The 26,661-nt window shown below is 47.5% G+C and overlaps 2 protein-coding genes across 3 annotated transcripts; both read left to right on the top strand.

The window, feature by feature from the left end:
* The first annotated feature begins 1,200 nt into the window (after nucleotides 1–1,200).
* On the top strand, nucleotides 1,201–10,015 carry LOC146351826 (protein CFDP2-like). Its single transcript, XM_084847910.1, has 3 exons — nucleotides 1,201–1,376; nucleotides 6,265–6,976; nucleotides 9,904–10,015. The coding sequence occupies exons 1-3, from the start codon at nucleotides 1,340–1,342 to the stop codon at nucleotides 10,013–10,015; spliced, it is 861 nt and encodes a 286-aa protein (XP_084704036.1). The 5' UTR covers nucleotides 1,201–1,339.
* Nucleotides 10,016–10,232: 217 nt separating this feature from the next.
* On the top strand, nucleotides 10,233–22,042 carry LOC146351827 (uncharacterized). Of its 2 annotated transcripts, XM_084847911.1 has the most exons (5): nucleotides 10,233–11,365; nucleotides 16,943–17,282; nucleotides 18,036–18,454; nucleotides 18,533–18,729; nucleotides 21,753–22,042. In XM_084847911.1, exons 2-3 carry the CDS (start codon nucleotides 17,023–17,025, stop codon nucleotides 18,118–18,120), a joined length of 345 nt encoding a protein of 114 aa, XP_084704037.1. In that variant the 5' UTR covers nucleotides 10,233–11,365; nucleotides 16,943–17,022; the 3' UTR covers nucleotides 18,121–18,454; nucleotides 18,533–18,729; nucleotides 21,753–22,042. The 2 variants fall into 2 exon arrangements, 1 of the variants encoding a protein (XP_084704037.1); XR_014789686.1 differs by lacking the exons at nucleotides 16,943–17,282; nucleotides 18,036–18,454; nucleotides 18,533–18,729; nucleotides 21,753–22,042 and adding an exon at nucleotides 15,691–16,936.
* The last annotated feature ends 4,619 nt before the right edge of the window (nucleotides 22,043–26,661 follow it).

A 26,661-nucleotide genomic window follows, 5' to 3' on the forward strand; every position in this document is an offset into this window, starting at 1 on the left:
AATGTGCTAATGTATTTCGCGGCTTCTGGCTCTTTGGAAACGATTCCAGCCTTAAGCCCGCGCGTTAAATAAAGAATCTCTTTTTCCTTCACTCCGTGGTCTCTCTGACTCTGGGTTCTGCAACATAAATGGTGCCGTGACTCGGATGTGGCAGGCTCTGAGCCAGACAGGTGGCAGTTGCCTGCTCTTGATCGCCGCACCAGGAGGACGAGCTCGGCGCATGCCTCCCTTTCTTGGCGCCACCGACCTTTTTGTCGAGTGAATGGGAGAAAGCCTGCACCGGGATCGCCCAAACGGCAGCGAGCAGCAAGAGAACCTTGGGAAGCGGAGGAAGGAACTTGAGCCCTGCCTGTATCGCAGCTGCAATTGAGTTGAAACCCACATTAGAAGCCTTCAGGAGAAAGGCAAGTATATGGGAAAAAGAGGGCCCCGCCTTTAGGGAGAAAGGCCACTGGGCAGAAAAAAAGAGGGCCCCGCCTTATGAAGAAGGTCAGTGTTGGTGGTATACGTATACAAAAGAACCTACTCCTTGCGGGTAGAAGGGGGGCCTGATCACACCCCCGAGTGGGCGCCAGTACCCAGCACGCCAGTACTCAGTAGGAAGCTGAGGAAGCTGGGGAAGCCGTTTTCCGCTCTGGTAAAAAGTGGGAAAAGTGGGTGGCAGGGACATATGGATGTAGTGGAGAGACTGATGATTGTGTGAGTGGCTACTGCGGTTTCTGAAGCATACCGTTGACCGTCCGGGTGCCCAGGCCAGTAGCAAAGTGCGTGGTGTGAAAAATCCTCTTGTGTCGGCCAGTGAGACCCCTTACTCACTGAACAATTCCCATTCCCTAATTGTGTCTGTCTTCAATTTAGGAGGGAGGCTATGGGTGGTGGGGGAAGCAAACCTTGCACCCCCTTGAGATGTATGTCAAACAAAGAAGGAAAAAGGTTTTTTTTAAAAAAAGATTCAGAATAGAGAGAGAAAACAGCAAAAAGCTCAAGGTCGAGCTGAGAGGGAAAAAAAAACAAGATCTGAGGCTGTTAATTAGAAAAATGTTGCAGGACAGTCTGGCTTTTAACAAAGCGTGGGAGCGTGAGAGTGTAAGGCCGAAGACGTAGCTGTTAGCCTAGCGCGCCGAGAGGGGGGGGGCAGGAAAACTGCCCACAACGTTCTGAGTTGTGCAACATCATCACCTCGCCTAATTGAGATAAAATCCCTAAGAAATGGAAACTGAAAATGAAGACCCAGAAGATGAAGGCAAAATAGAAAATAAAGGTGAAGAATCAGCCCCCAGAGCACAAGCTAGACCCCTCTTCGAGTAAAAAGTGTGCCATAAGACTGTCCCAAAGCAGAATGAAGCGGAAAGACCATGTTGAAGATCTCTGTCAAGGTAACCATGTTTAGCTTTGAACTGTGTTAAAATTGCATAGAGCCTGTAGCTACTGACCATCAGCTATATGATTTCTGAAGAGCGTAACCATTAAGCTTTTGCCGTGGGATTCCCTGCAATGAAGAAATCTCACTGATTTGAGTATCCAGTGTTACACTGCCTAAGTGTGTGTGCTAAAGAGACCGAGAAACCAGACAGCATGTTCCTGGCCAAGCCAAAATCACGCTACTGCCATGCTCCTGAAAGCTGCAATAAACAGTGTAAGCTGGGAGACCCAACCTGATTGAGAAGAAAAGAAGATATTGGAGCAACTGTCTTAAAAAACAATGAGATCTGTGTAGCTGGCTGGCTGACGCTGTCAGTGATGTTACAACTTTAAATTAAGACTGTTTTCCTGTTTGAGACCCCAGAGAAGAAAGCTGACCCGAGTTATTTGTTGCCCGTGCCAAAGCAAGAATTTGGTGGCCCTGTACCTCATCGTGTCCTGTTTTAAGCTTGGGATTTACAAATACAAACAAACTGAGAAGCTTGCCTTTAAAGTCCTGCAAATCACCCCACCGCCTCCCCAAAGATTAATGGCTGCTTAAAAAATGCAAGTATAAGGCGATGCCCATCACCCCCCAGCGTCCTGAGTTTCGGCACTCAGTGTTTCAGTGCTTTTGTGTACCAGGTTAGAAGAAAAAAAAAAAAAGAGTAAGTTTTTAAAATGTCTGTGAGAGAACCTGACAGAAATAAAATAAAATTTACAGAGGAGTTGCCCAGGTTAAAGCGTCACGGCTAGAGAGCTGAGCTGTGCCGCTCTGTTTAGATAGAGGCCTTGCTAAAAAAGTTAAAGGCCCTTGTCTGTCAGAAGGGGTGTAGGGCCACACTTTCCCTTTTTAAACTGATGCAAAAGTAGAGAGCCTTTGCTGGAAACATCGCATCTTCATTGCCCAGAGCCATCTCTGTTTGCTTCCATCAATGTCTGGGCTTTTTAGAGACACTCTGCACATGGACTAAAATTTTAAATTGTCAAAGACTTGCCATGGACAGTGCTATGAAGCTTTTGATAAACTTAAACTCTCATCGCTGTGGACCGTGTGTCTGTGTTTGTAGTCAGCTCAGTGTACAGCAGGCTGAGTTTGATCTATAACTTTTAGATTTCCTTCTGCCAGAACTCATGCAGCATAGAGTTGCCGATGCAAAAATGGTGACCTAGAACTCTTTGTGTGTGTGGGTATGCCTGTCCCTTGATTTTGATGAGCCCTGAGCTTTCAGCCAGAAGAGCAGTATAATTGCTGGATCTGCTCCATCATGCCTTACCATGCAAAAAGTGTTTTCCATTCATTGTATTAAATTGCAGAAAAAGTTTGTTGTATATATTTTATGATTTCTTAGATATCATAAAGTATATGTGATATTTGCAGATTAGTGTTAGTTGCAACTCCAAATGATACTAAGTGTGGTTCCCAATAGATAATGAAGAGAAAAGACAAAAGCAAGTAGAAAAGAAAGAATAGAGAAAGTAGAAGACAGATAGAGAAGAGAAGAAAAAAAAAAAAGAAAGAAAAGGCAAGAGGCAAAAAAAAAACATTTATATAAAAAAGAAGCGTGGCCATAGTTGCACCCAGGGTAAATTAAAAGCAGCTGATTGTGCCTAGAGCTTATTACCTTGGGTAAAGTAGCCACAATAATGTAATAGTTCTTTAAAATGAAGAAAATGTAACTAGAAGGAGAAGAAGAGCCTATCCCAAATGTGTGTCAGTGAGACTAGTGTAAGGCAGAAAAGTTTAAGTAAGTTTAACTTGAAAAAGACAAATAAAGAGACAAGGCTGGTGCATGGAGCAGAAAGTTTTATATAAAAAGTTTGAAACATGATCTGCAATACAGGCAGATCAGCAAAGAAAAAGAAAGCAAAAGAAAGAGAAAAAATTTGTCTTCCCATACTAATAAATAAAAAGTGTTATCAAGCACTTTGGGAAGCGAAGTTGTTTACAGGAAGCTGTGCCTGAGAACCAAGCACTTCTAGCCTATGCTGAAAATGCTTGCTAGTGTTGTGCTGCCTCATGGGTAACATGTATGGTATAAAACCCATTTAGTGCAATAGCTCGTAGTTCAGAGAAGCTGTCTGATCCAAAAATTAAGTACGCCTGTGTGCTGTAAGTTACCCAATAAAGTCTCCTTGTAAGTACCCCCCCCCCCCCGCTGGAATCCCAAAACACAAGTGGGGCTAGAGCGCCTCACCCAGTATCAAACCCTGCTGTTAGAAGCCATGAAAGGCAGGTATAAAGAAGTCAATTAATATGACCAAAGTGTCTAAAGTGCTGCAAGGTGCCACCGAGGCCCCAGAGCGTACTTAGAGCATCTTTCAAATGCCTATCGCCAGTACACCCCCCTCGACCCAGAGGCCCAAGAAGACGTAAACGAAAAAAGAAAAGAAGAAGACCCGGCAGAGGCAGAAGATTCTTAAAAAAAAGAACCAGTGTGCCCAGTGTGGACAAGATGGACATTAGTGGCATGAATGCCCAAATAAAATAAATCAAATACACAAAGGAGAAAACCAAAGGGGCCAAAATGGGCGAAGAGGGAGACAGCTTAAGAAGGGCCGTGACATTGACTGTGAGGGGCCGTGACATTGACTTCATAATTGACACTGGAGCAGCATCAAAAGCAAGCAAACGTTAGCCTTAAACAAGAAGTCCAAAAACTAAACAAAGTTCTTCAAGCCCAGCGTCGCTTTGTCTTAGAAAATAAGCCATTCCCATCACAGAAGCTCATCCGTTCCAACCAAGAGTTAAAGTATGAATTAAAGAGGGAAAAATAACCCTTTGACTCCCAGATGGAGAGGACTAAAAACTGTCATACTTTCCACCCCCGCAGCTATGAAAGCAGCTAGAATTAAACCCTGGATACATTGGACACGAGTCAAGAGAGCGAGAGGGAGAAAGTAGACCATAAACAGAAATCCTGAAAATCCTTTAAAAATCATTCTGAAAAAGCAGTAAGAAGACTCAGGCTAGACCTTACTGTGGACACACCGGGAAACTGTCCCCCTGCGTACGGTCAGACCTGCAACTGGAGAATTGAAGAAGGGGACTAGACCCTACTGCAGCTTGCCAGGTGAATAGCTGCCCAGCGTACGGTCAGATCCCAAAGAAGATCAAACATGCGTGTTGTAGCGTTAGTAGTGTTGCATTGTGTTTCCTTAATAAGGTGCAAAAAGGGGGGTCTGCCCCTAGAAAAAGAAGTTTGTCCCAGTGATTTGCTAATAATTACTGGCTTCACCTGGCTAACATCACGAGAATAAAACATTTTTGTTTGCCAAGAGGTATACCTGCAAACAGGCTTATTAGCTCTTGCCTAATACCTGTCTGTAGACATCCTGGGAAAATTCAAAAAGATACCATGTTAAGAGTTTATGGTGTAAGTTTAACTTATTCCCAAAATGCTAATTGGGGCGTGGTTGCAAAGATCCTACCCCCTACAGAGCTCACTCTACGCACCCCCATCATTGCTGAAACAAATGCTACGTGTGCACAAATGCTTAATTGTCAAAAATTTTTCCAGAAAATACAAAGCTATCCCTGGCCCCCTTCCACTGTAATAAAATTCAAAACATATCTTTTAATGATGCCCACATACTTTTGCCTCATGGATGGTTTTAGACATGTAATTCCCGCACTTGGTCATTCATTCCTGCCAACTTGTCTGATAACCACCCATGTTGCCTCAGCCGCCAATTGAACTGGTGCCAATTCTTCCCCTGTAGCCTGAAAAAATCCGTCAACGGCAGCCTCGAGCACTCCAACTAACTAAAAATTGTAATAGTCATGTGCAGTTATATTCTGACTCAGAAAAATTGGCCTTAGCAATGTCACTGGTTAAGGTTCCAGGTTTAGCCTTGGCTAATGGTCTAAAGAACAACTGGTTAGCTTGCAGCTTAGCCAAAAGCATAAATGCCACCTCACAAGCATTGTCATTATTAAATAAAAAGCTGCGTGATCTAAAAGGTGCAGTTCTAAAAAACAGAGCTAGTATAGATTACCTCTTCCTTCTTCATCATTTAAGTTGTGAGACACACCAAAAGCTCTGTTGTTTTAACTTAACTGATAATGGCAATGCTGTAGATGAACAGATCAACAAGCTGCACAATATAGTAGCTAACAAAACAATAAGACAAAACAATTAGCTCAATTAGTTGACCCTTTGGCTTCCAGATCTTAGCTGGCTTGAAGCATTGTTCATCCTAATTCTACCAGTGTTGTTCATAAAAGTTCTGTTATGTCTCTGCGTTCCTTGTCTTATGCGCTGTTTAACCAATCTGTTTTATGTCTCAGCTAGTAAAACTGCTGCCCTCTATGCTCTAATAGCCCAACAAGAAGCTAAGTAATATGTATGTCACAAAAAGCTTTGTATAGTTATCAGTAATGCTATAATTGTAATGAAATTATGCATTTAAGGGGGGAATGTAGCAGCCATATCGGGGGTCAGACTAAGTAGCCTCATGCAGTCTCATGCTTCATGTTCTTGCTGAGCTCTTTCTCCCTTGAATATATTGTTGTAAGCTGACGAGACACAGGAATTCCTTATCTTGTCAAAGGTCATACAGTTGTATATCTTGTTCTCTGCTGTTCTCTTCTGTTCTCTCCTTATCATGGCTACCCTATAACCCAGTTCTTGTATTATAAACAATAGTGCTAAGAGAAGAAATGTTGAGGATTGCAACCCCATGCGGGAGGGAGAGGAGGAGCCGTTTCATATGTGTCACAATGTCTATAAAACCAATGTGCTAATGTATTTCGCGGCTTCTGGCTCTTTGGAAACGATTCCAGCCTTAAGCCCGTGCGTTAAATAAAGAATCTCTTTTTCCTTCACTCCGTGGTCTCTCTGACTCTGGGTTCTGCAACAGTCAAACATGAGATGGCAAGATTGAACATCGACATCTTGGGAATCAGCGAACTCAAATGGACAGGCATGGGCGAATTTAATTCAGGTGACCATCATATCTACTATTGTGGGCAAGAATCCCTTAGAAGAAATGGAGTAGCACTAATAGTCAACAAAAGGGTGGGAAAAGCAGTACTGGGGTACAATCTTAAAAATGATAGAATGATCTCAGTACGAATCCAAGGCAAACCATTCAACATCACAGTAATTCAAGTCTATGCCCCAACCACTGAGGCCGAAGAAGCTGAGGTTGATCGGTTCTATGAAGACCTGCAACACCTTCTAGAACTAACACCAAAAAAAGATGTCCTCTTCATCATAGGGGATTGGAATGCTAAAGTAGGAAGTCAAGAAATCACCGGGATAACAGGCAGGCATGGCCTTGGTGTACAAAATGAAGCACGGCAAAAGCTAATAGAGTTTTGCCAAGAGAACATGCTGATCATAGCAAACACTCTTTTCCAACAGCACAAGAGGCGACTCTACACATGGACGTCACCAGATGGTCAATATCGAAATCAGATTGATTATGTCCTTTGCAGCCAAAGATGGAGAAGCTCCATACAGTCAGTAAAAACAAGACCTGGAGCTGACTGTGGCTCAGATCATGAGCTGCTTCTTGCAAAATTTCGGCTTAAATTGAAGAACGTAGGGAAAGCCACTAAACCTTTCAGGTATGACCTAAATCATATCCCTGATGAATATACAGTGGAGGTGAGGAATAGATTTCAGGGATTAGACCTGATAGACAGAGTGCCTGAGGAACTATGGACGGAGGTCTGTAACATTGTTCAGGAGGCAGCAACGAAATCCGTCCCAAAGAAAAAGAAATGCAAGAAAGCCAAGTGGCTGTCTGATGAGGCTTTACAAGTAGCTCACGAAAGAAGGGAAGCGAAAAGCAAAGGAGAAAGGGGAAGATATACCCAACTGAATGCAGAGTTCCAGAGAATAGCAAGGAGAGACAAGAAGGCCTTCTTAAATGAACAATGCAAAGAAATTGAGGAAAACAACAGAATGGGAAAGACTAGAGATCTCTTCAAGAAAATTGGAGATCTCAAGGGAACGTTTTGTGCAAAGACGGGCATGATAAAGGACAAAGAAGGCAGGGACCTAACAGAAGCAGATGAGATTAAGAAGAGGTGGCAAGAATACACAGAAGAACTATACAGGAAAGATCTGAATGTCCCTGATAGCCATGATAATGCGGTCACTGAACTTGAGCCGGACATCCTCGAGAGTGAAGTCAAGTGGGCCTTAGGAAGCATTAGTAACAACAAAGCTAGCGGAGATGACAGTATTCCAGCCGAGCTATTTAAAATCCTAAAAGATGATGCTGTTAAAGTGCTGCATTCAATATGCCAACAAATCTGGAACACTCAACAGTGGCCACAAGACTGGAAAAGGTCAGTTTACATTCCCATTCCAAAGAAGGGCAACGCCAAAGAGTGTTCAAACTACCGCACAATTGCGCTCATTTCACATGCCAGCAAGGTGATGCTCAAAATCCTACAAGCTAGGCTTCAGCAGTATGCGAACCGAGAACTACCGGAAGTACAAGCTGGGTTTCGAAGAGGCAGAGGAACTAGAGATCAAATCGCCAACATTCGCTGCATCATGGAGAAAGCAAGAGAATTCCAGAAAAACGTCTATTTCTGCTTCATTGACTACGCTAAAGCCTTTGATTGTGTGGATCACAACAAACTCTGGCAAATTCTGAAAGAGATGGGAGTACCAGACCACCTTACCTGTCTCCTGAGAAACCTGTACGAGGGTCAAGTAGCAACAGTAAGAACCAGACATGGAACAACCGATTGGTTCAAAATTGGGAAAGGAGTACGACAAGGCTGCATATTGTCACCCTGCTTATTTAACTTATATGCAGAGTACATCATGAGAAACGCCGGGTTGGATGAATCAGAGGTCGGAATTAAGATTGCCCGGAGAATTATCAACAACCTCCGATATGCAGACGATACCACCCTAATGGCAGAAAGCGAAGAGGATCTCAAGAGCCTCTTGTTGAGGGTGAAAGAGGAGAGTGCAAAAGCTGGTTTGAAACTCAACATTAAAAAAACGAAGATCATGTCATCTGGCCCTATCACTTCCTGGCATATAGAAGGGGAAGAAATGGAAGCATTGACAGATTTTACTTTCTTGGGCTCCAAGATCACCGCAGACGGTGACTGTAGCCATGAAATTAAAAGACGCTTGCTCCTGGGGAGGAAAGCTATGGCCAACCTAGACAGCATAGTAAGAAGCAGAGACATCACCTTGCCGACAAAGGTCCGTCTAATCAAAGCTATGGTTTTCCCAGTAGTAATGTATGGCTGTGAGAGCTGGACTATAAGGAAGGCTGAGCGCCGAAGAATTGATGCTTTCGAACTGTGGTGCTGGAGAAGACTCTTACGAGTCCCCTGGACTGCAAGGAGGTCAAATCAGTCCATCCTAAAGGAAATCAGCCCTGAGTGCTCATTGGAAGGACAGATAATGAAGCTGAAGCTCCAATATTTTGGCCACCTAATGCGAAGAGAAAACTCCCTGGAAAAGACCCTGATGCTGGGAAAGACTGAAGGCAAAAGGAGAAGGGGACGGCAGAGGATGAGATGGCTAGATAGCATCACGGATGCAATGAATATGAACTTGAGCACGCTCCGGGAGAGAGCGCAGGACAGGAAGGCCTGGCGTGCTATGGTCCATGGGGTCACGAAGAGTCGGACACGACTGAACGACTGAACAGCAACAACAACAACAGCTGCCATTTCCCTTGTCTTTCTTTTTTTCCATTGCCAGATACCCAAACCTTCAACCAGGATTATGACAACGGGGACCCATTTCAGCCTCCTCCTGAACACATGGTCACCTCCAATGAGCCACACTTGCCTCTTGAGAGGTGCAGTAAAGCCAGCACAAGGGAGAAAAGATAAATATTAATTTGACTTCTGTCTCATCTCTCAACCCAGAAGTATCCCTAACCTGGCCTTGTAGAATATGGGTTAGCAGTCAGGATGTGTTGTGTATCCTGTGGCAAAAAGACAGCTGGATGAAAGTACAAACTCACTTCCACTGGTTTAGAGGATGCCCCTGGAAGCACTACATCATGGCCACCAGCAGTAGGGGCCGGATTGGCCCCCATGGGATCCTACCCTTGGAGTTAGTCTGTGGTACTCAGTGAGGGAGAAGGTCTGGTGTTTGGCAGGTGGTGTTTTAGAATGACTAGAGGGAAACTGTAGTGGATGTGTTATGCCCGGAGGCTGCCCTGTCATTTCCCCAGAAGGTGATACAAGCAGGCAGTAAAACATTGTACAATTTACCCAAAGAAACTGCCCAAGCAGTCATAAATACAACATAAATAGAAGCTCTGGGAGTCAGAGAAAGACGGCACCCAAGAGCTGGACCTGGCTGTCTGTGTATTTAGCTAGGGTGAAAGTTTAGGGAATTTGGCCTGAGGTAAAAGAAGGCATTAAGAGACTTGTGGGAGCTACAGTGTCTCCTGAGTCCTCCGGAATTGTCAATAAGCAGTCTTTTGAAAACCCCAGAGTAAGTATTAGCATTCCCTCAGGTACAGAATATCCCTTTACTACATTAACTTATTAACCCACAGGTGGTGGCAGTGCTGGGGAGAGGAAATCTCATCGGGAGCGGGTAAAGTCGATTCTGAGGGGCTGGGGAGTGTAGCCAGGTGGAAAAGAGCGGGAAAAGTCAGCTGGAGCTAGTCAGCCTGTGGTAGTCAGTGAGGGAGACGATCTGCTGTGTGGTGGGTGGTGTTTTAGAAGGACTAGGGGAACGCTGAGGAGAAAATGCATAGCTAAGGCCTGAATATTGAACTATTCCTTCTCTGTGGGGCAACCATACGTGGCTAGTGGCGATCAGGTGTAGGGCGGCTGTGTTATACCAGGAGGCTGCCCTAAAACCTTACCAGAAGGAGGTGACACAAGCAGGCAGCACAAAACCCAGATAAATTGTCCCAGTGGTCATAAATACAACATAAATACAAGCTCTGGGAGTCAGAGGAAGACTGTGTGCGGTGCACAGCTAAGGCCTGAACATTAAACTATGAAACTATACCTTCTGTGTGGGGTAACCATGCTTGGCTGGTGACAATATAAATACAAGTGTTGGGAGTCAGAAAAAGATTCTGCCCAGGAGCTGGACCTGGTTGTGGGTGTATTTGGCTAGGGTGAAGGTTTAGGGAATTTGGCCTGAGGTAAAAGAAATCATTAAGAAGCTTGTAGAATCACAGAATCATAGAATAGGAGGGTTGGAAGGGGCCTACAAGGCCATCGAGTCCAACCCCCTGCTCAATGCAGGAATCCAAGTCAGAGCATCCCTGACAGAGGGCTGTCCAGCTTCATCTAGCAGCTACGGTGTCGCCTGGTCCTTCAGAATTGTCAGGAAGCAGTCTTGAAACCCGCAAGGTAAATAGTGGCCTTCCCTCATGTACAGAATATCCCTTTAATACATCGACTTGTTTAATAGTTCATCTTGTCTCTGGTGTTGGTGCCGGTGTAGTAAAAATGTAACCTAAAAGCCATTGTATGTGTCTTAAGCAGCACATAGTACTGTAAGAGCTGCGCATGCCTGGAATGAGCAGACAGTAACCCTAAGATAAGGTTGATAAGCAAACCGCTGGCAACCAATCAAAAGTAACACGCTGGCTGAGGAATGCAAGCTAAGTGATAAAACTGTAGCGCGGAGGTTGCCCAGGGTCGACTCTGCTTTGAGCGTGAGCTCCTCTGTCGAACTGTTTGCAAACAATAAAATCGAGTTGGACCCAGCCTGCAGTTGACTCTCCTCTTTGGGGCAAATTGGACTAGCCTCCAGGGGGCGAAACTAGCATTTTGTGCAACAAACTGGCGAGCAGCCAGGAGTCCCTTGGACCACCCTGGGGTCAAACGACAGAACCGGCAAAGGTGCCTGTGGGGCGCGCCGGACCGCCTTTGAGGTCTGCCACGGCACCAGAGAACGGGGGTCTGGACACCCAGGAGGTTAAAGGCGTGGACTCCATTGATTGAGTCAACCAGGCTGAATGGGTCTGAAGAGACGGCACTAGGGTGTTGGGCAGAGTAAGTACTTGATTTCCCTTCTGTCTTTCTGTTTGAGTTGCCTTCGGAGCGTCTGAGGTTTGTCAGACTCTGTGCAAACGTCTGAGGTTTGTCAGACTCCGTGTAAGTGTCGGAGGTTTGTCAGGCTCCGTGTGTGGTTTCAAATAGAGGTAGGCACAATGGAGGCGGGTAGCTCCCGTTTAGAAAGCTCTGCCGCTCCCTTGGGATGCATGCTAAAGAACTTTAGCAAAGTCAAGCGTCTGAGGTTTGTCAGACTCCGTGTACTAAGATGTCGAAAGGCAAGCTGGTTACACTCTGTCAGTTGGACTGGCCAGCATTTGGAATTAGTTGGCCAGACATAGGATCCTTTGGTGTAAATCTTGTAAATGCTGTATATAAAAATGTGGTGAATAATGGGCAATGGGATCAATTCGCCTATATTGATGGGTGGTTGAATTGGTGCGGAAAGAATCCCCCTTAGTTACAGAAGTGTAAATGTGTAAATGTGTTACTGGCAAAGGACCACAGGGGCAAGAGACCCCGGGTGGTGTCTGAATCAAGTAGTAAGAGATAAATTTGCCTCAGGGAAGGTGAGGTTATCAGCATTTGGATGAGTGCCAACCAAAATCCACTGAAGGCGAGAAAAGGTTGAATATAAAGTTCAATATTGTAAAGTCATGATGGTATGCTCCGAGGTGAAGCCCAAAGCCCCTGTTCCCCCCGATTCAAGCCCCACGGAAGGAGCTTGAAGACTGGGAGACCCTGCCCAAGGTGCCCTGAGCTCCCCCCGGTCTATTCGGTCTGTTAGGTTGGGAGGAGAGGTTGTTGGGGGAGGGAGGGGGCCCGCCAGAGACAGTTTGTCTGCCACCGTATCCAAGTTTGTTAGAAGAAGCAAAAGCAGTTGAAAAAGTTGCAACTTCTGAAGAAAGAGATTTGTTTGACGACTTAAAGACTGTGGCAAAATCAAGAAACAAAGACAGAGCAAGTTCTTAAAATATCAGGGTCTGTGTAAGCTTATCTCTGTCAGCCTGCTCAGAGCAGAGCCAAGGGGGACTTGCCTAACCCCCCTTCGCCGCGGCTGGTTTAGCCTTAGCAAGCAGAGAGGCTGGAAGGTGTCTGTGAGGACCTGACAAAAGAGTGAGATTTGCAAAAAAACAACAACAACAACAAGAAAAGCATCACAGCTGGAAAGCTGAGCAGCACTGCTCTGTTCTTATCTGTGGAGAAATCTAGAAGAGGTGTAAGGTTACACCTTCCCCATTCAAACTGATGAAGAGACACAGAGCTTTTGTTAAAACGCATCCCTTCTTTATGGCCCAAAGCCTTCTTTGTTAGAGGCACTCTGCACATGGACTGGAACTTTGGCCAGTTAAAGACTTGCCGTAAAAAGTACTGTGAGGCTTGTCATAGCCTTAAACTCCCGTTGTTGTAGATTGTGTGTTTGTTTGTGATCAGCTCAGTGTACAGTTTGATTTGTGATTTCAACACTCAGATAAAAAGCTGCATTTGACTGAAAGAACTGGGTATATTTAGCCTTGAAAAGAGAAGACTGAGAGGAGATCTGATAGCACTCTTCAAGTACTTAAAAGGTTGTCCCAGAGAGGAAGGCCAGGATCTCTTCTCAATAATCCCAGAGTGCAGGACATGGAATAATGGGCTCAAGTGACAAGAAGCTGGATTCCGGCTGAACATCAGGAGAAACGTCCTAACTGTTAAAGCAATACGACAATGGAACCAATTACCTGGGGAGGTGGTGGGCTCTCCCACCCTGGAGGCATTCAAGACGAGGCTAGACAGCCATCTGTCAGGGATGCTCTGATTTGGATTCCTGCAGTAAGCAAGGGGTTGGACTCGATGGCCTTGTAAGCCCCTTCCAACCCTACTATTCTATGATTCTATGATTTCCAAGGCTTTAATTTCATTTACCCTAATGAAGCATACAGATACAAATTGTTAGAGATTCATAGACTACAAAGGAAACAGCCTTCAAAAAGTTCAAAGAGAAACTACGAAAGTTAGTTTCCCTTTAAAAAGGGGGCAGCAAATTCTCTTAAGAGGTGAGAGAGAGAGAGTCCCCCACTCTCCCGTGATACTTCTAAGCCCAGCTGTGTTTCTGAAGCCTAAGAAAGTTCCTGCCCCATGTGTTCCAGCTCTTTCTCAAAATCTGAACTGTTCTGATGTTCCATTTGCTCAGAGGCAAACCTGACACTCTGCCAAAACTCATGCAGTGTGGAGTTGCCGATGCAAAAATGGTGGCTTGGAACTCTTTCCACATATGAGAACGCCCTTCCCTTAATTTTGATGGGCCCTGACCATGCAGTCAGAGGAGCAGTATAATGGTTAGATCTGCTCCACCATGCCCTACTATACAAAACAAATGTTTTCCAGTCATGGTGTTAGATTTTAATGATATGAAAAAGGTATAAAAGAAGGCAGAAGAAAGTAGCAGACAAAAAGGCTTAAAAAAGAAAGCTTATTCCAAATTTGTGTCGTTGAAATTAGTAAGATCTAAGCAAGCAAGTCTCTGTCGAAGCAATGGCAAACAGCCTAACTTGCAGAGAAAACAAAGAGTTAAAACTGGTGCATGGCACAGAGAATTTAAAACATGATTTGCAGAACAGGCAAGCCAAAAGATAAGTGTGCCTGTTACAAGAGGGAGGCTATAGTAGCCATAAAAAGGGGTGAAGCCCCCGTATGAAGCTTTAACAAAAATATTACCCACTAGAAGTGGACAATTAAAATAAAAAAAAGGCTTTTCTTAAATTGAAGCAAGCCTTAATATCACCGCCTGCTTTAGCCTTATCAGACCCCAGATCATGAAGTTTTTAGAGCTATGGTGCACATGAGAGCACATAAAAAAGTGCCATTCCTGGAAAAAGGAAAAGGCAATGCTGGCAGCCACCATGGGCGGAGATATAAACAGCAGCTTGAGAGCACAGAAGCGACCAGAGGGGGGGGGGGGGCAGAAAAGGAAAGGGCCGACCGAGGCTCAATAAATGTGCGTATTGCCGAGAGAAGAGACATTAAAAGAAAGATTGTCCAGAGCTGAAAGAAAAAAGAAAAGAGACTCACCCTGAAGGCTGCCAAATGCTGGCAGGGTCCTCCAGTGGGGGGGAGTCTAGCTGAAGGGCCACCACCCTACGAACAAACGCTCGGGAGAATCCCAAGGTAAAAGTAAGGGTTGGTGGCAAGGACTGTAAAGCCCTAGTAGATACTGGAGCCACATTTTCTATGATCCCTGTGTAAGCCCCTCCTCACGAAGACTGGAAATAACATACTGGAACATGCCTTTGTAGTTTCATCTGCATACCTGGTTGCCCTCATGGAGCGGGACTTGTTAACAAAACTGCAAGCTAAAATCTTCTTCAGTGATAATCAGATTGTAGTACAGCTGCCAGCAATGCAGGGCTCAAATTATCAAATGGCCTTTCAAGCAATCAAGATTGTGTCAGAGGCCAAAGAGACTGAGATTTTAGAGAATGTTGATCCATGTGTGTGGGCAGACAGAACCCCTGCCCAAGCAAATGCATGACACCAGTTAAAATCTTCTTTAAAAAGGGAGAGCCCTGTGTGCGTGAGGCAGTATCCTCTGAAAAAAGCCACCTGTGCAGGCTTGAAGCCGCTCATTGAAAAGTTCAAAAATTATGGTTAGCTAATAAAGGGATCGTCCCCCTTTAACACCCCAATTTTAGGTGCGCCCGAGGCAAATAGCACCTCCTTCAGGTTAGACCAAGACCTGAGAACAGTGGCTGATTGCCCTTTGTGCCTCAAAAATGATTCAAAGATGTTTGAGCCCCCAGCTCAAATGAGAAGTCGCCCATGTGCTTACTATCCTTTTCAGAGATTTCAAATTGACTTTTCAGAGTTGCCCCAGACTCATGGCTATCGGTACCTGCTAGTAATGATAAAAGCAATTGACTGCTCCGCTCAGACAGTAGCCAAGATCCTGTTAAAAAGTAATCCCTAAGCTCTTGTTACCTAAAGAGAGTGAATCAAATCAGGGGCCCCATTTTGTTGGACAAGTGACGCAAGTAGTGGCCCAGGCATAACAAACTAACTAGAAGCTACACCCCCCTTAGAAACCTCAATCTACAAGTCAAGTTGAGAAGATGAACCGCACCTTAAAGACAATGCTCATTAGAATTTGTTGAAAGATTAAGTTGAAAGGCCACAGGCCTTGCCAATCACCTTGACTCGAGTATGGTGCGCCCCCAAGGGAAGTATTAAATTGACACCTTTTAAACGTTCCATAAGCGCCCACCTCAAATATTACCTATGGCTGATAGCTTAAATGTGAATTTAAAAATAAAAGTTTTAAGATTCAAGGTTATGTTACTGCTTTGCAGTCTGTTTTGTTTTCACAGGTTTGCGACACCGCACCAATCCTGGCCTTTAGATGCTCCAGTGCATAATCTCAATCCCAGCGATTGGGTGCTAATCCAGTCCTAGAAAGATGAACCACCTACCAAGAAGCAGAAGGGTCTGTTTCAGATCCTACTTACCACTCCCATTGCTATGAAAGTCGCCAAAGAAAAGAAGTGGATTCATCACACTGAATAAAGGCATCACCTGCACCAGAGAGGGTCACACCGGAAGCTGACCCACCTGAAGGTCACCGTTGGAATAATGAACCCCTGAAAGGACTCAAGTAGCTCTACAGAAAGAGGGTGCTCTCGTTTCAAGGGTTCCTGATGAACGGAACAATACTGAGTTCCAAAAGTTCAAAAAAAAAAGTGTTTTTGTTGTCAGCATTCTAGTAGCCAGAACAAAGGCGTCCCAAGCCTCACTTGCTGTTTAGAGAAAACCGTCAATGCCACAGCGATAATAGTTTGCGCCTTTAAGTGCGTAGTCCACCGCTGGACCAAAGAGAGTATAAATTTGAGAAAAGCCTTTTAAGGGGGGAATTGTAGTAAAAATGTAACCTAAAAGCCATTGTATGTGTCTTAAGCAGCACATAGTACTGTAAGAGCTGCGCATGCCTGGAATGAGCAGACAGTAACCCTAAGATAAGGTTGCTAAGCAAACCGCTGGCAACCCATCAAAAGTAACACGCTGGCTGAGGAATGCAAGCTAAGTGATAAAACTGTAGCGCGGAGGTTGCCCAGGGTCGACTCTGCTTTGAGCGTGAGCTCCTTTGTCGAACTGTTTGCAAACAATAAAATCGAGTTGGACCCAGCCTGAAGTTGACTCTCCTCTTTGGGGCAAATTGGACTAGCCTCCAGGGGGCGAAACTAGCATTTTGTGCAACACCGGTAAACGTCTTACACTGTTTGCATCCATCTCTGGCCGTTCCACAGGACACTGGGCTATTATGGCCCTGTGCACGGAGGGGGGATTGCTAGGGGCACCGCTGTACGGCGCACTCCTTCATTACACACACGAGGAACATTGGGGCCCCTGCCGTTTTCTGTGGAGCTGCTGCCAGGATTCCACTGTATTCCTATGGCCATTCCGCAGTACGGGAGATTTGTAAGGATAAAAATAACCCCCGAGCTTTCGTAACCCCCACACGTGTACGCCATTTGAACATGGTGCTTATCGATCGTTGTTAGACCGCAGTCACCTTTCACGTATTACATGGATTTCTTTGTCTGTTAGGGTCGCAGCAGTCGCTCCCTACAACCACTCAGCGAGGGGGTATTTCCACCTGGAGCCGCTTTCTCGAAAGACAACTGCGCATGCGCTGCGGGGACTGTGATTCGAAGACGGCCCGAGGCCCCGCTGCTCCGCAGCGTTCTGGAAGGGGGCGGGGGATGGCCGTCAGCGCGAACCGGCGGGCGGGAGCAGGCACAGTCGATTCTGATTGGCTGGGGGTGCAGCTCGGTGAAAGAGCGGGGAAGGGCGGCTGCGTTTGGCGGGCGGCGCTGGAGAAGGAGCGGGAGAAGCCGAGGAGAGCGCGCGTGTCCGAGGCCCGCGGGGACCCGCCGCTGCCTTATGAGTAAGCAGCCTGTTTTCACGTGAGGGCTTTGCACGTGGCAGAGCTGCTCCCGCGGTGCAATCTGTGGAAGTCAGCCCTCGGCACAAGACTTCGCCTGCGTTGCAGGGGGCCTCTGGCGGTGCGTGGGCGAGCGTCCGTCCATTCCCCGGCACCGAGTAGGCCAGGCCTCTGGGCGGCGGCTGAATATCGCTGCTTCCGCTGCGGCCATCAGGCCAGCTGAGGGGCCGGTGAGCGAGGTGACCCGGCGTGGCTTATGGGATTCCAGCTGCCTGGGCCTGAGACGCTGCTCGCCCTCCCCCATTCAGCCCTTGATCCTCTCAGCAGGCTCAGGAACCCCCAGGCCCCCGTTCAAGACAGGCCTCTGCCACAAACCACCCAATACTCGCAACCCGCACTCAGAGTCTCAACAGAGCAGAAGATGAGTTCATGGCTTCCTCCCGTCCGGAGCCCACGACTCCGTTCCCACGCCTCCCATATACCCCATGGGATTTTTTAAAATTGGTACTTGGAGCGCCACAGAGCGGGGGGGGGGGGGGTAAGGGATGGGGCCGGTAAAGTGCCTGCTTTGCATGGAGAAAATCAGTTTCAGAAGAACCAGCTCCTCCAGATTTTATTTTTTAATGGCTCCATCTAGCGATGCAGAGCACTAAAAGGGTCAAGGCTGGAAGGCTCTGCTCAAAGCAGGAGTCTACTCATGAGGAGGGAGAACCAGCCGTGCAGGAATTGTTAAAGAGTTTTTTCTTTTATTAAAAGTTTCAGTGCTACAGAGCATCAAAAGGGGCAAGGGGCAATGGAACAAAGCATCAAAGAGATCAAGGCTGGACGAACCTACTCGTGAGCAGAAAGACCCAGCTGTGAGTACTAATGAGCCAGACTCAGTTCAGCTGTGGCAACATAGCCAAAGACATAGTTTCTGTGAGCTCTCAGTCTTGCCCATACTTGGGCTGGGCGGAGGGTTTCTACGGAGCTCTTCTTCCCTGGGACAGGACACTACATTTTGGACTGGCAGGCGAAAGGGCAGATTGGGCACCTACTCTGTTCGCCCTCTCTCTCCCCTGCCCACCCAGCCCTGGCTGTTCTGAAAATCAGCTGAGCAAAGAAACCCTACTGAAATCCAGCTTTAGTCTGAGGGACATCTGAAAAGTCAGGTCCCTCTCTAGATGTGGAAATGAGTAAGTTTTACACTGTGTTACTTTTGGTGTTTTATTCCTTCTCCTGTGTAACTGTGCATTTTCATGCCTCAGTCCCAGCTTGTCTGTTTGCTCCAGATATGCAAGGCAGCCACTTTGAGGATTGTTACCACATGACATGAAACGTTGAAAGGCTCCTGGACAGGTTTGCTGGTAGCGGTGTTACTTGCAAGACCACGTTCCTGCTTTGGCTGGGCTTGCAGAAGACTACAAGGACATTTCCTCGGCTTCCCGGTTGTGGATGGATTGAAGGAAAGGTGAAATGCAGCTTCTATTCTCGGGATGTCTGGAATCTGTGCTGTGACCACAGGCCAGTCTCACCTCCTCTTAATGGGGATGGTTGAGGTTAGTCCTGGGCTTTACACATGCCTTGACAAACAGCCATTAATAGGAATAGCAGAGCTGGCCTTCACACATGCCAGAGCAGCCTCTCCTTTGTTGGGATGACTCATTTTAGACCAGTGTTTAACACATCCCTGGGAAACCCTATTGAAATGCAGCGTCAGTGTGAGGGACATCTGAAAAGTCAGGTCCCTCTATGGGTATGGAAATTAGTGACATTCCAAAAATGAAGGAATAGGCATATCAAATACACAACAATACTTTGAGACACACTTGTCTGGCAGCTGCCCTTCATGGGGCTGGCCTCAGTTAGCCCTGCCTTCACTGAATTCACGGAGTCGTCCTCCTCAGGTGCATCGCTGTGCTTAGAGCTGGGGGTCACACAAGCCTGTAAGGCCTCCTCTTCATGGGGAAATCGCAGCTGCGGTTCAGAGCTGGGGTTCTGAGTTGCCTGGCAAGCCGCCTCTTCATGGGGCTGGCCACGATTCGAACTCTGCCTAAGAGATCCCTGAGAAGCCACCTCTTTATGGGGATACTTCTCCTCACTGCTGCGTTACACCCTTGGCTGGCAACTGCCCTTCATGGGGCTGGCCTGGGTTAGCCCCGCCTTCACTGAATTCACGGAACCATCCTCTTCATGGGGGTCGCTGTGCTTTGAGCTGGGGGTCACACAAGCCTGTAAGGCCTCCTCTTCATGGGAACATCGTAGCTTCTTCCTGAAAAAGCATCTGTGGCACCTTAAGGACGTTAGGGGTAGGGTAGGGTTAGGGGGTTGGGGTTAGGGGTTGGGGTTGGGGGCAGGGGTCGGGGTAGGGTGGGGGTCGGGGTTAGGGGGTTAGGGGGTTGGGGTTAGGGGGTTGGGGTTAGGGGGTTGGGGTTGGGGGTAGGGTAGGGTTAGAGGGTGAGGGTTAGAGGGTGAGGGTTAGAGGGTGAGGGTTAGAGGGTGAGGGTTAGAGGGTGAGGGTTAGAGGGTGAGGGTTAGAGGGTGAGGGTTAGAGGGTGAGGGTTAGAGGGTGAGGGTTAGAGGGTGAGGGTTAGAGGGTGAGGGCTAGGGGGTTGGGGGGTTGGGGGGCTGGGGGGTTGGGGGGCTGGGGTTAGGGGGTTGGGGTTAGGGGGTTGGGGTTAGGGGGTTGGGGTTAGGGGGTTGGGGTTAGGGGGTTGGGGTTAGGGGGTTGGGGGGTTGGGGTTAGGGGGCTGGGGTTAGGGGGCTGGGGCTGGGGTAGGGGTAGGGGTTGTCCTGCACTCTGGGATGATCAAGAAGAGATCCTGGCCTTCTTCTCTGACCACCTTTCAAGTACTTGAAGAGTGCTATCCTGTCTCCCCTCAGTCTTCCTTCTCAAGGCTAAACATGCCCAGTTCTTTCAGTCTCTCTTCATAGGGCTTTGTTTCCAGTCCCCTGATCATCTTTGTTGCCCTCCTCTGAACCCTCTCCAGTTTGTCTGCATCCTTCTTAAAGTGTGGTGCCCAGAACTGGACACAGTACTCCAGATGCGGCCTAACCAGTGCTGAGTAGAGGGGAACTAGTACTTCCTGGGATTTGGAAGCGATGCTTCTATGAATGCAGCCCAAAATAGCATTTGCCTTTTTTGCAGCCGCATCACATTGTTGGCTCATATTCAGCTTGTGGTCGACAACAATTCCAAGATCCTTCTCGCTCGTAGTGTGGTTGAGCCACGTATCCCCCATCTTGTAACTGTGCATTTGGTTTCTTTTTCCTAGGTGCAGAACATGGCATTTGTCCCTATTAAATGCCATTCTGTTGTTTTCTGCCCAGCACTCCAGTCTATCCAGATCACTTTGAATTTTGTTTCTGTCTTCCAAAGTATTAGCTATCCCTCCCAATTTTGTGTCCTCTGCAAATTTGATCAGCATTCCCTGCACCTCCTCCTCCAAGTCATTAATAAAAATGTTGAAGAGCACTGGGCCCAGGACTGAGCCCTGCGGTACCCCACTCGTTACCTCTCCCCAGCTTGAGAAGGTCCCATTGATAAGCACTCTTTGAGTCCGATTCTGTAGCCAACTGTGGATCCACTGGATCGTTGTTTCATCTAGCCCACTTCGAGCTAGTTTGCTCATCAGATATCATGGGGCACATCAGATATCATGGGGCACTTTGTCGAAAGCTTTGCTGAAGTCGAGGTATATGATGTCTACAGCATTCCCACGGTCTACAAGGGAGGTTACTCGATCAAAAAATGAGATCCGATTTGTCTGGCAGGACTTGTTTTTGACAAATCCATGTTGGCCTCGAGTAATCACGGCATTGTTGTCAAGGTGCTTCCAGATGGATTGCTTTATGATCTGCTCCAGAATTTTCCCAGGGATTGATGTCAGACTGACTGGTCTAGTTCCCAGGTTCCTCCTTTTTACCCTTTTTGAAGATAGGGACAACGTTAGCCCTCCTCCAGTCATCTGGCACTTCCCCCATCCTCCATGATTTCTCAAAGAGAATAGACAGCGGTTCTGAGAGTTCTTCTGCCAGTTCCTTTATGACTCTAGGATGCAGTTCATCTGGCCCTGGAGATTTGAACTCATTCAAAGTAATGAGGTGTTCCTTGACCATATGCCTATCGATCTCAAGCTGCAATCCTGCCCCTTCAGCCTGTACTTCGCCTTTGCCAGGGGGGTCATAGACCCTCTTTTGGGAGAAGACTGAGCCAAAGTAGGAATTGAGCACCTCTGCCTTTTCTTTGTCATCTGTTATCATTTTGCCATCCTTATTTAATAGCTGAACAACCATTTCTTTCCTCTGTCTTTTACTATGCACGTAGCTGAAGAAAGCCTTTTTGTTGTTTTTAGCATCCCTCGCTAACCTCACCTCGTTCTCCGCTTTAGCCTTCCTGACGCCATCCCTGCAATTCTGTGCTACCTGCCTGTACTCTTCCTTTGTTACTTGGCCTTCTTTCCACTTCCTATATGTGTCCTTTTTTGTTTTCAGGTCATACAGTGGAGGTGAGGAATAGATTTCAGGGATTAGACCTGATAGACAGAGTGCCTGAGGAACTATGGACGGAGGTCCGTAACATTGTTCAGGAGGCAGCAACGAAATCCATCCCAAAGAAAAAGAAATGCAAGAAAGCAAAGTGGCTGTCTGATGAGGCTTTACAAGTAGCTCACGAAAGAAGGGAAGCGAAAAGCAAGGGAGAAAGGGGAAGATATACCCAACTGAACGCAGAGTTCCAGAGAACAGCAAGGAGAGACAAGAAGGCCTTCTTAAATGAAGAATGCAAAGAAATCGAGGAAAACAACAGAATGGGAAAGACTAGAGATCTCTTCAAGAAAATTGGAGATCTCAAGGGAACGTTTTGTGCAAAGACGGGCATGATAAAGGACAAAGAAGGCAGGGACCTAACAGAAGCAGATGAGATTAAGAAGAGGTGGCAAGAATACACAGAAGAACTATACAGGAAAGATCTGAATGTCCCTGATAGCCATGATAGTGCGGTCACTGAACTTGAGCCGGACATCCTCGAGAGTGAAGTCAAGTGGGCCTTAGGAAGCATTAGTAACAAAGCTAGCGGAGATGACAGTATTCCAGCCGAACTATTTAAAATCCTAAAAGATGATGCTGTTAAAGTGCTGCATTCAATATGTCAACAAATCTGGAACACTCAACAGTGGCCACAAGACTGGAAAAGGTCAGTTTACATTCCCATTCCAAAGAAGGGCAACGCCAAAGAGTGTTCACACTACCACACAATTCCGCTCATTTCACATGCCAGCAAGGTGATGCTCAAAATCCTACAAGCTAGGCTTCAGCAGTATGCGAACCGAGAACTACCGGAAGTACAAGCTGGGTTTCGAAGAGGCAGAGGAACTAGAGATCAAATCGCCAACATTCGCTGCATCATGGAGAAAGCAAGAGAATTCCAGAAAAATGTCTATTTCTGCTTCATTGACTACGCTAAAGCCTTTGATTGTGTGGATCACAACAAACTGTGGCAAATTCTGAAAGTGATGGGAGTACCAGACCACCTTACCTGTCTCCTGAGAAACCTGTACGAGGCTCAAGAAGCAACAGTAAGAACCAGACATGGAACAACCGAGTGCTTCAAAATTGGGAAAGGAGTACGACAAGGCTGCATATTGTCACCCTGCTTATTTAACTTATATGCAGAGTACATCATGAGAAATGCCGGGTTGGATGAATCAGAGGTCGGAATTAAGATTGCTGGGAGAATTATCAACAACCTCCGATATGCAGACAATACCACCCTAATGGCAGAAAGCGAAGAGGATCTCAAGAGCCTCTTGTTGAGGGTGAAAGAGGAGAGTGCAAAAGCTGGTTTGAAACTCAACATTAAAAAAACGAAGATCATGGCATCTGGCCCCATCACTTCCTGGCATATAGAAGGGGAAGAAATGGAAGCAGTGACAGATTTTACTTTCTTGGGCTCCAAGATCACCGCAGACGGTGACTGTAGCCATGAAATTAAAAGACGCTTTCTCCTGGGGAGGAAAGCTATGGCCAACCTAGACAGCATAGTAAGAAGCAGAGACATCACCTTGCTGACAAAGGTCCGTCTAATCAAAGCTATGGTTTTCCCAGTAGTAATGTATGGCTGTGAGAGGTGGACTATAAGGAAGGCTGAGCGCCGAAGAATTGATGCTTTCGAACTGTGGTGCTGGAGAAGACTCTTACGAGTCCCCTGGACTGCAAGGAGGTCAAATCAGTCCATCCTAAAGGAAATCAACCCTGAGTGCTCATTGGAAGGACAGATAATGAAGCTGAAGCTCCAATATTTTGGCCACCTAATGCGAAGAGAAAACTCCCTGGAAAAGACCCTGATGCTGGGAAAGACTGAAGGCCAAAGGAGAAGGGGACGGCAGAGGATGAGATGGCTAGATAGCATCACGGATGCAATGAATATGAACTTGAGCACGCTCCGGGAGAGAGCGCAGGACAGGAAGGCCTGGTGTGCTATGGTCCATGGGGTCACGAAGAGTCGGACACGACTGAACGACTGAACAACAACAACAACGACATCCCTAAGCTTTTTGTGAAGCCACATTGGCTTCTTCTGTTGTCTTCCACCTTCTTGTTGGAATTGTTTGTGATTGTGCCTTGAGAATTTCCTTTTTTAAAAGTTCCCACCCATCTTGGACTCCTTTTCTCGCTAGCATTGCTTGCCATGGGACCTTACTGATCATTGTTCTGAGTTTATGAAAATCAGCTTTCCTAAAATCCAGGGTACGCGTTTGACTACACTCGGCTTTTGCTTCCCTTAGAACCAAGAACTCAAGTACAACATGGTCGCTTTCCCCCAGAGTTCCTGTAACTGCTACTTGATCCACTAAGTCATCTCTGTTGGTTAGGATCAAGTCAAGGATAGCCGATCCTCTAGTTCCTTCCTCTACTTTCTGTAGGAGGAAGTTATCCGCCACACAAGTCAGGAATTTCCTGGAGGGGCCATGTTTTGCAGAATTTGTCTCCCAACAAATATCGGGGAAATTGAAGTCCCCCATTACTACTACATCATGCTTCCTTAAAACATTGGCTATTTGCTTTTCAAAAGTTTCATCCTCGTCTTCTCCTTGATTGGGTGGCCGGTAGTAGACTCCGACCACCAGGTTCCTTTTATTCTTTGCTCCATTTATTTCAACCCAGATGCTCTCGATGGGGCTACCAAGCTCATCCTCCTGTATTTCTGTGCAGAGATATGTATTTTTCACATACAGTGCAACCCCGCCTCCCTTTCTGTTCCTTCTGTTCTTTTTGAACAAGTTATATCCTTCAACTGCTGTATTCCAGTCATGAGAGTCATCCCACCAAGTCTCAGTTATACCTATCAAGTCATAATTTCCCTCCTGTATTAAGAGTTCAAGTTCGTTCTGTTTGTTTCCCATACTCTGGGCATTAGTATATAGACATCGAAGACCATGTGCTTCATAGTCTGGCTTTCTTCCTACCTGTGTCTGAAGACTATTATTGGGCACTATCAGAGCTGTTCTCTCCATTGCAGTGCATGCGCCTACGTCCATTGTTACCCCCAACATTACATCTCCCTTCCCCGTAGGATTCAGTTTAAAGCCCTCCTGATGAAGTTCTTCATGCTGTGGCCAAACACATTCTTCCCATCCTTTGTGAGGTGCAACCCATCCCTAGCCAACAGCCCATCTTCCAGGAAGTATAGCCCGTGGTCCCAGAATCCAAATCTCTCGTCGGCACCACCTTCGTAGCCAGTCATTCACCCGGAGTATTTTCCTTTCCCTTTCTATCCCTCCTTTAACTACTGGAAGGATGGAGGAGAAAACTATCTGGGCCCCAAAGTTCTTGAGTTTGAACTAATACAAAGAAAAACTATCTTGCCTGGTGACTAATACACACTGGTTACTGCGCTACCCCATCAGCCCCGCCCCCCCCACGTTCCACTTACGTGATGGGTGGCATAGAGGTGGCCCCGCGGCGCCAGCCCACCACGGCCAGAGCTGCCACCACTGCTCAGCTGGCAGACACCCATGCTTGGCCTGGCTGAGGGCGGCCAGCTGGCCCAGGACCACCCTTGCTGAGCCTGTGGCATTGCTCTCCCTCTTCAGCTTGTGGTGGTGCTGGTAGACCAGTGGGATCAGCATGAAGGGGTTGGGGTGAGGGGTGGGGTGGGGTAAGGTTGAGGTAGGAGTGGGGTTGGGGTTGGTTAGGTTAGGTTAGGCTTTGGTTAGGGCTGGGTTGGGGTGGGGTTGGGGTGGGGTTGGGGTGAGTGTGAGGGTTGGGGTAGGGTTAGGGGGTGAGGGTGAGGTAGGGTGAGGCGTAGGGTTGGGTTTGGGTTTCGGGGGTGAGGGTGAGGGGGTAGGGGGTTAGGTGGTTGGGGTTAGGTGGTTAGGGTTAGGGGGTTAGGGTAGGGTGGGGGTAGGAGTTGGGTTAGGGGGTCAGGGTCGGGGTTAGGGGGTCGGTCAGGGGGTTAGTGTGAGGGTTAGGGGGTGAGGGTGAGGGGTAGCGGGTGGTAGGGGGTGGGGGTTAGGGGTGGGGGTTAGGGGTGGGTTGGGGTTGGGTCAGGGTGAGGGGGTGAGGGGGTTAGGGTTAGGGGGTTGGGGTCGGGTGAGGGTGTGAGGGGGTGAGGGTGAGGGGGTGAAGGAGTGAGGGTTAGGGGGTGAAGGAGTGAGGGTGAGGGGGTGGGGGGTAAGGGGGTTGGGGTTAGGGGGTGGGGGGTAAGGGGGTTGGGGTAGGGTTAGGGGTGGGTTAGGGATAGGGGTAGGGATAGGGGTAGGGGTAAGTTTAGGGTTGGGTTAGGGTAGGGGTAGGGTGGGGGTGAGGGTGAGGGGAGGGTTAGGGCTAGGGTTAGGGCTAGGGGTTGGGGGTAGGGGTTGGGGTAGGTGTTGGGGGTAGGGATAGGGGTAGGGGGTTAGGGGTGGGGTTGGGCTTGTTAGGGTAGGGGTCGGTGTCAGGGTCGGGGTCAGGGTAAGGGGGTTAGGGTTAAGGTTAGGGTTAGGGGTGAGGGTTTTAGGGTTAGGGTTTTAGGGTGTTAGGGTTAGGGTTTTAGGGGGTTAGGGTGTTAGGGTTAGGGGAAAGGGTTGGTGTTGGGGTTAGGGGGTTGGGGTTAGGGGGTTGGGGTTAGGGGGTTGGGGTTAGGGGGTGGGGGTGGGTTGGGGTTGGGTCAGGGTGAGGGTGTGAGGGGGTGAGGGTTAGGGGGTGAGGGGGAGAAGGAGTGAGGGTTAGGGGGTGAAGGTGTGAGGGGGTGAGGGTTAGGGGTGGGATAGGGGTAGGGGTAGGTTTAGGGTTGGGTTAGGGGTAGGGGTAGGTTGAGGGTGAGGGGAGGGTTAGGATTAGGGTAGGGTTTAGGGCAGGGGTTGGGGGTGGGGGTTGGGGTTGGGGGTTGGGGTTAGGGTTAGGGTTAAGGTTGGAGTTAGGG

The sequence above is a fragment of the Heloderma suspectum genome, chromosome 3, assembly GCF_057233095.1.
Source record: "Heloderma suspectum isolate Gila_16-S chromosome 3, 16-S_ref, whole genome shotgun sequence".
Lineage (NCBI taxonomy): Eukaryota > Metazoa > Chordata > Lepidosauria > Squamata > Helodermatidae > Heloderma > Heloderma suspectum.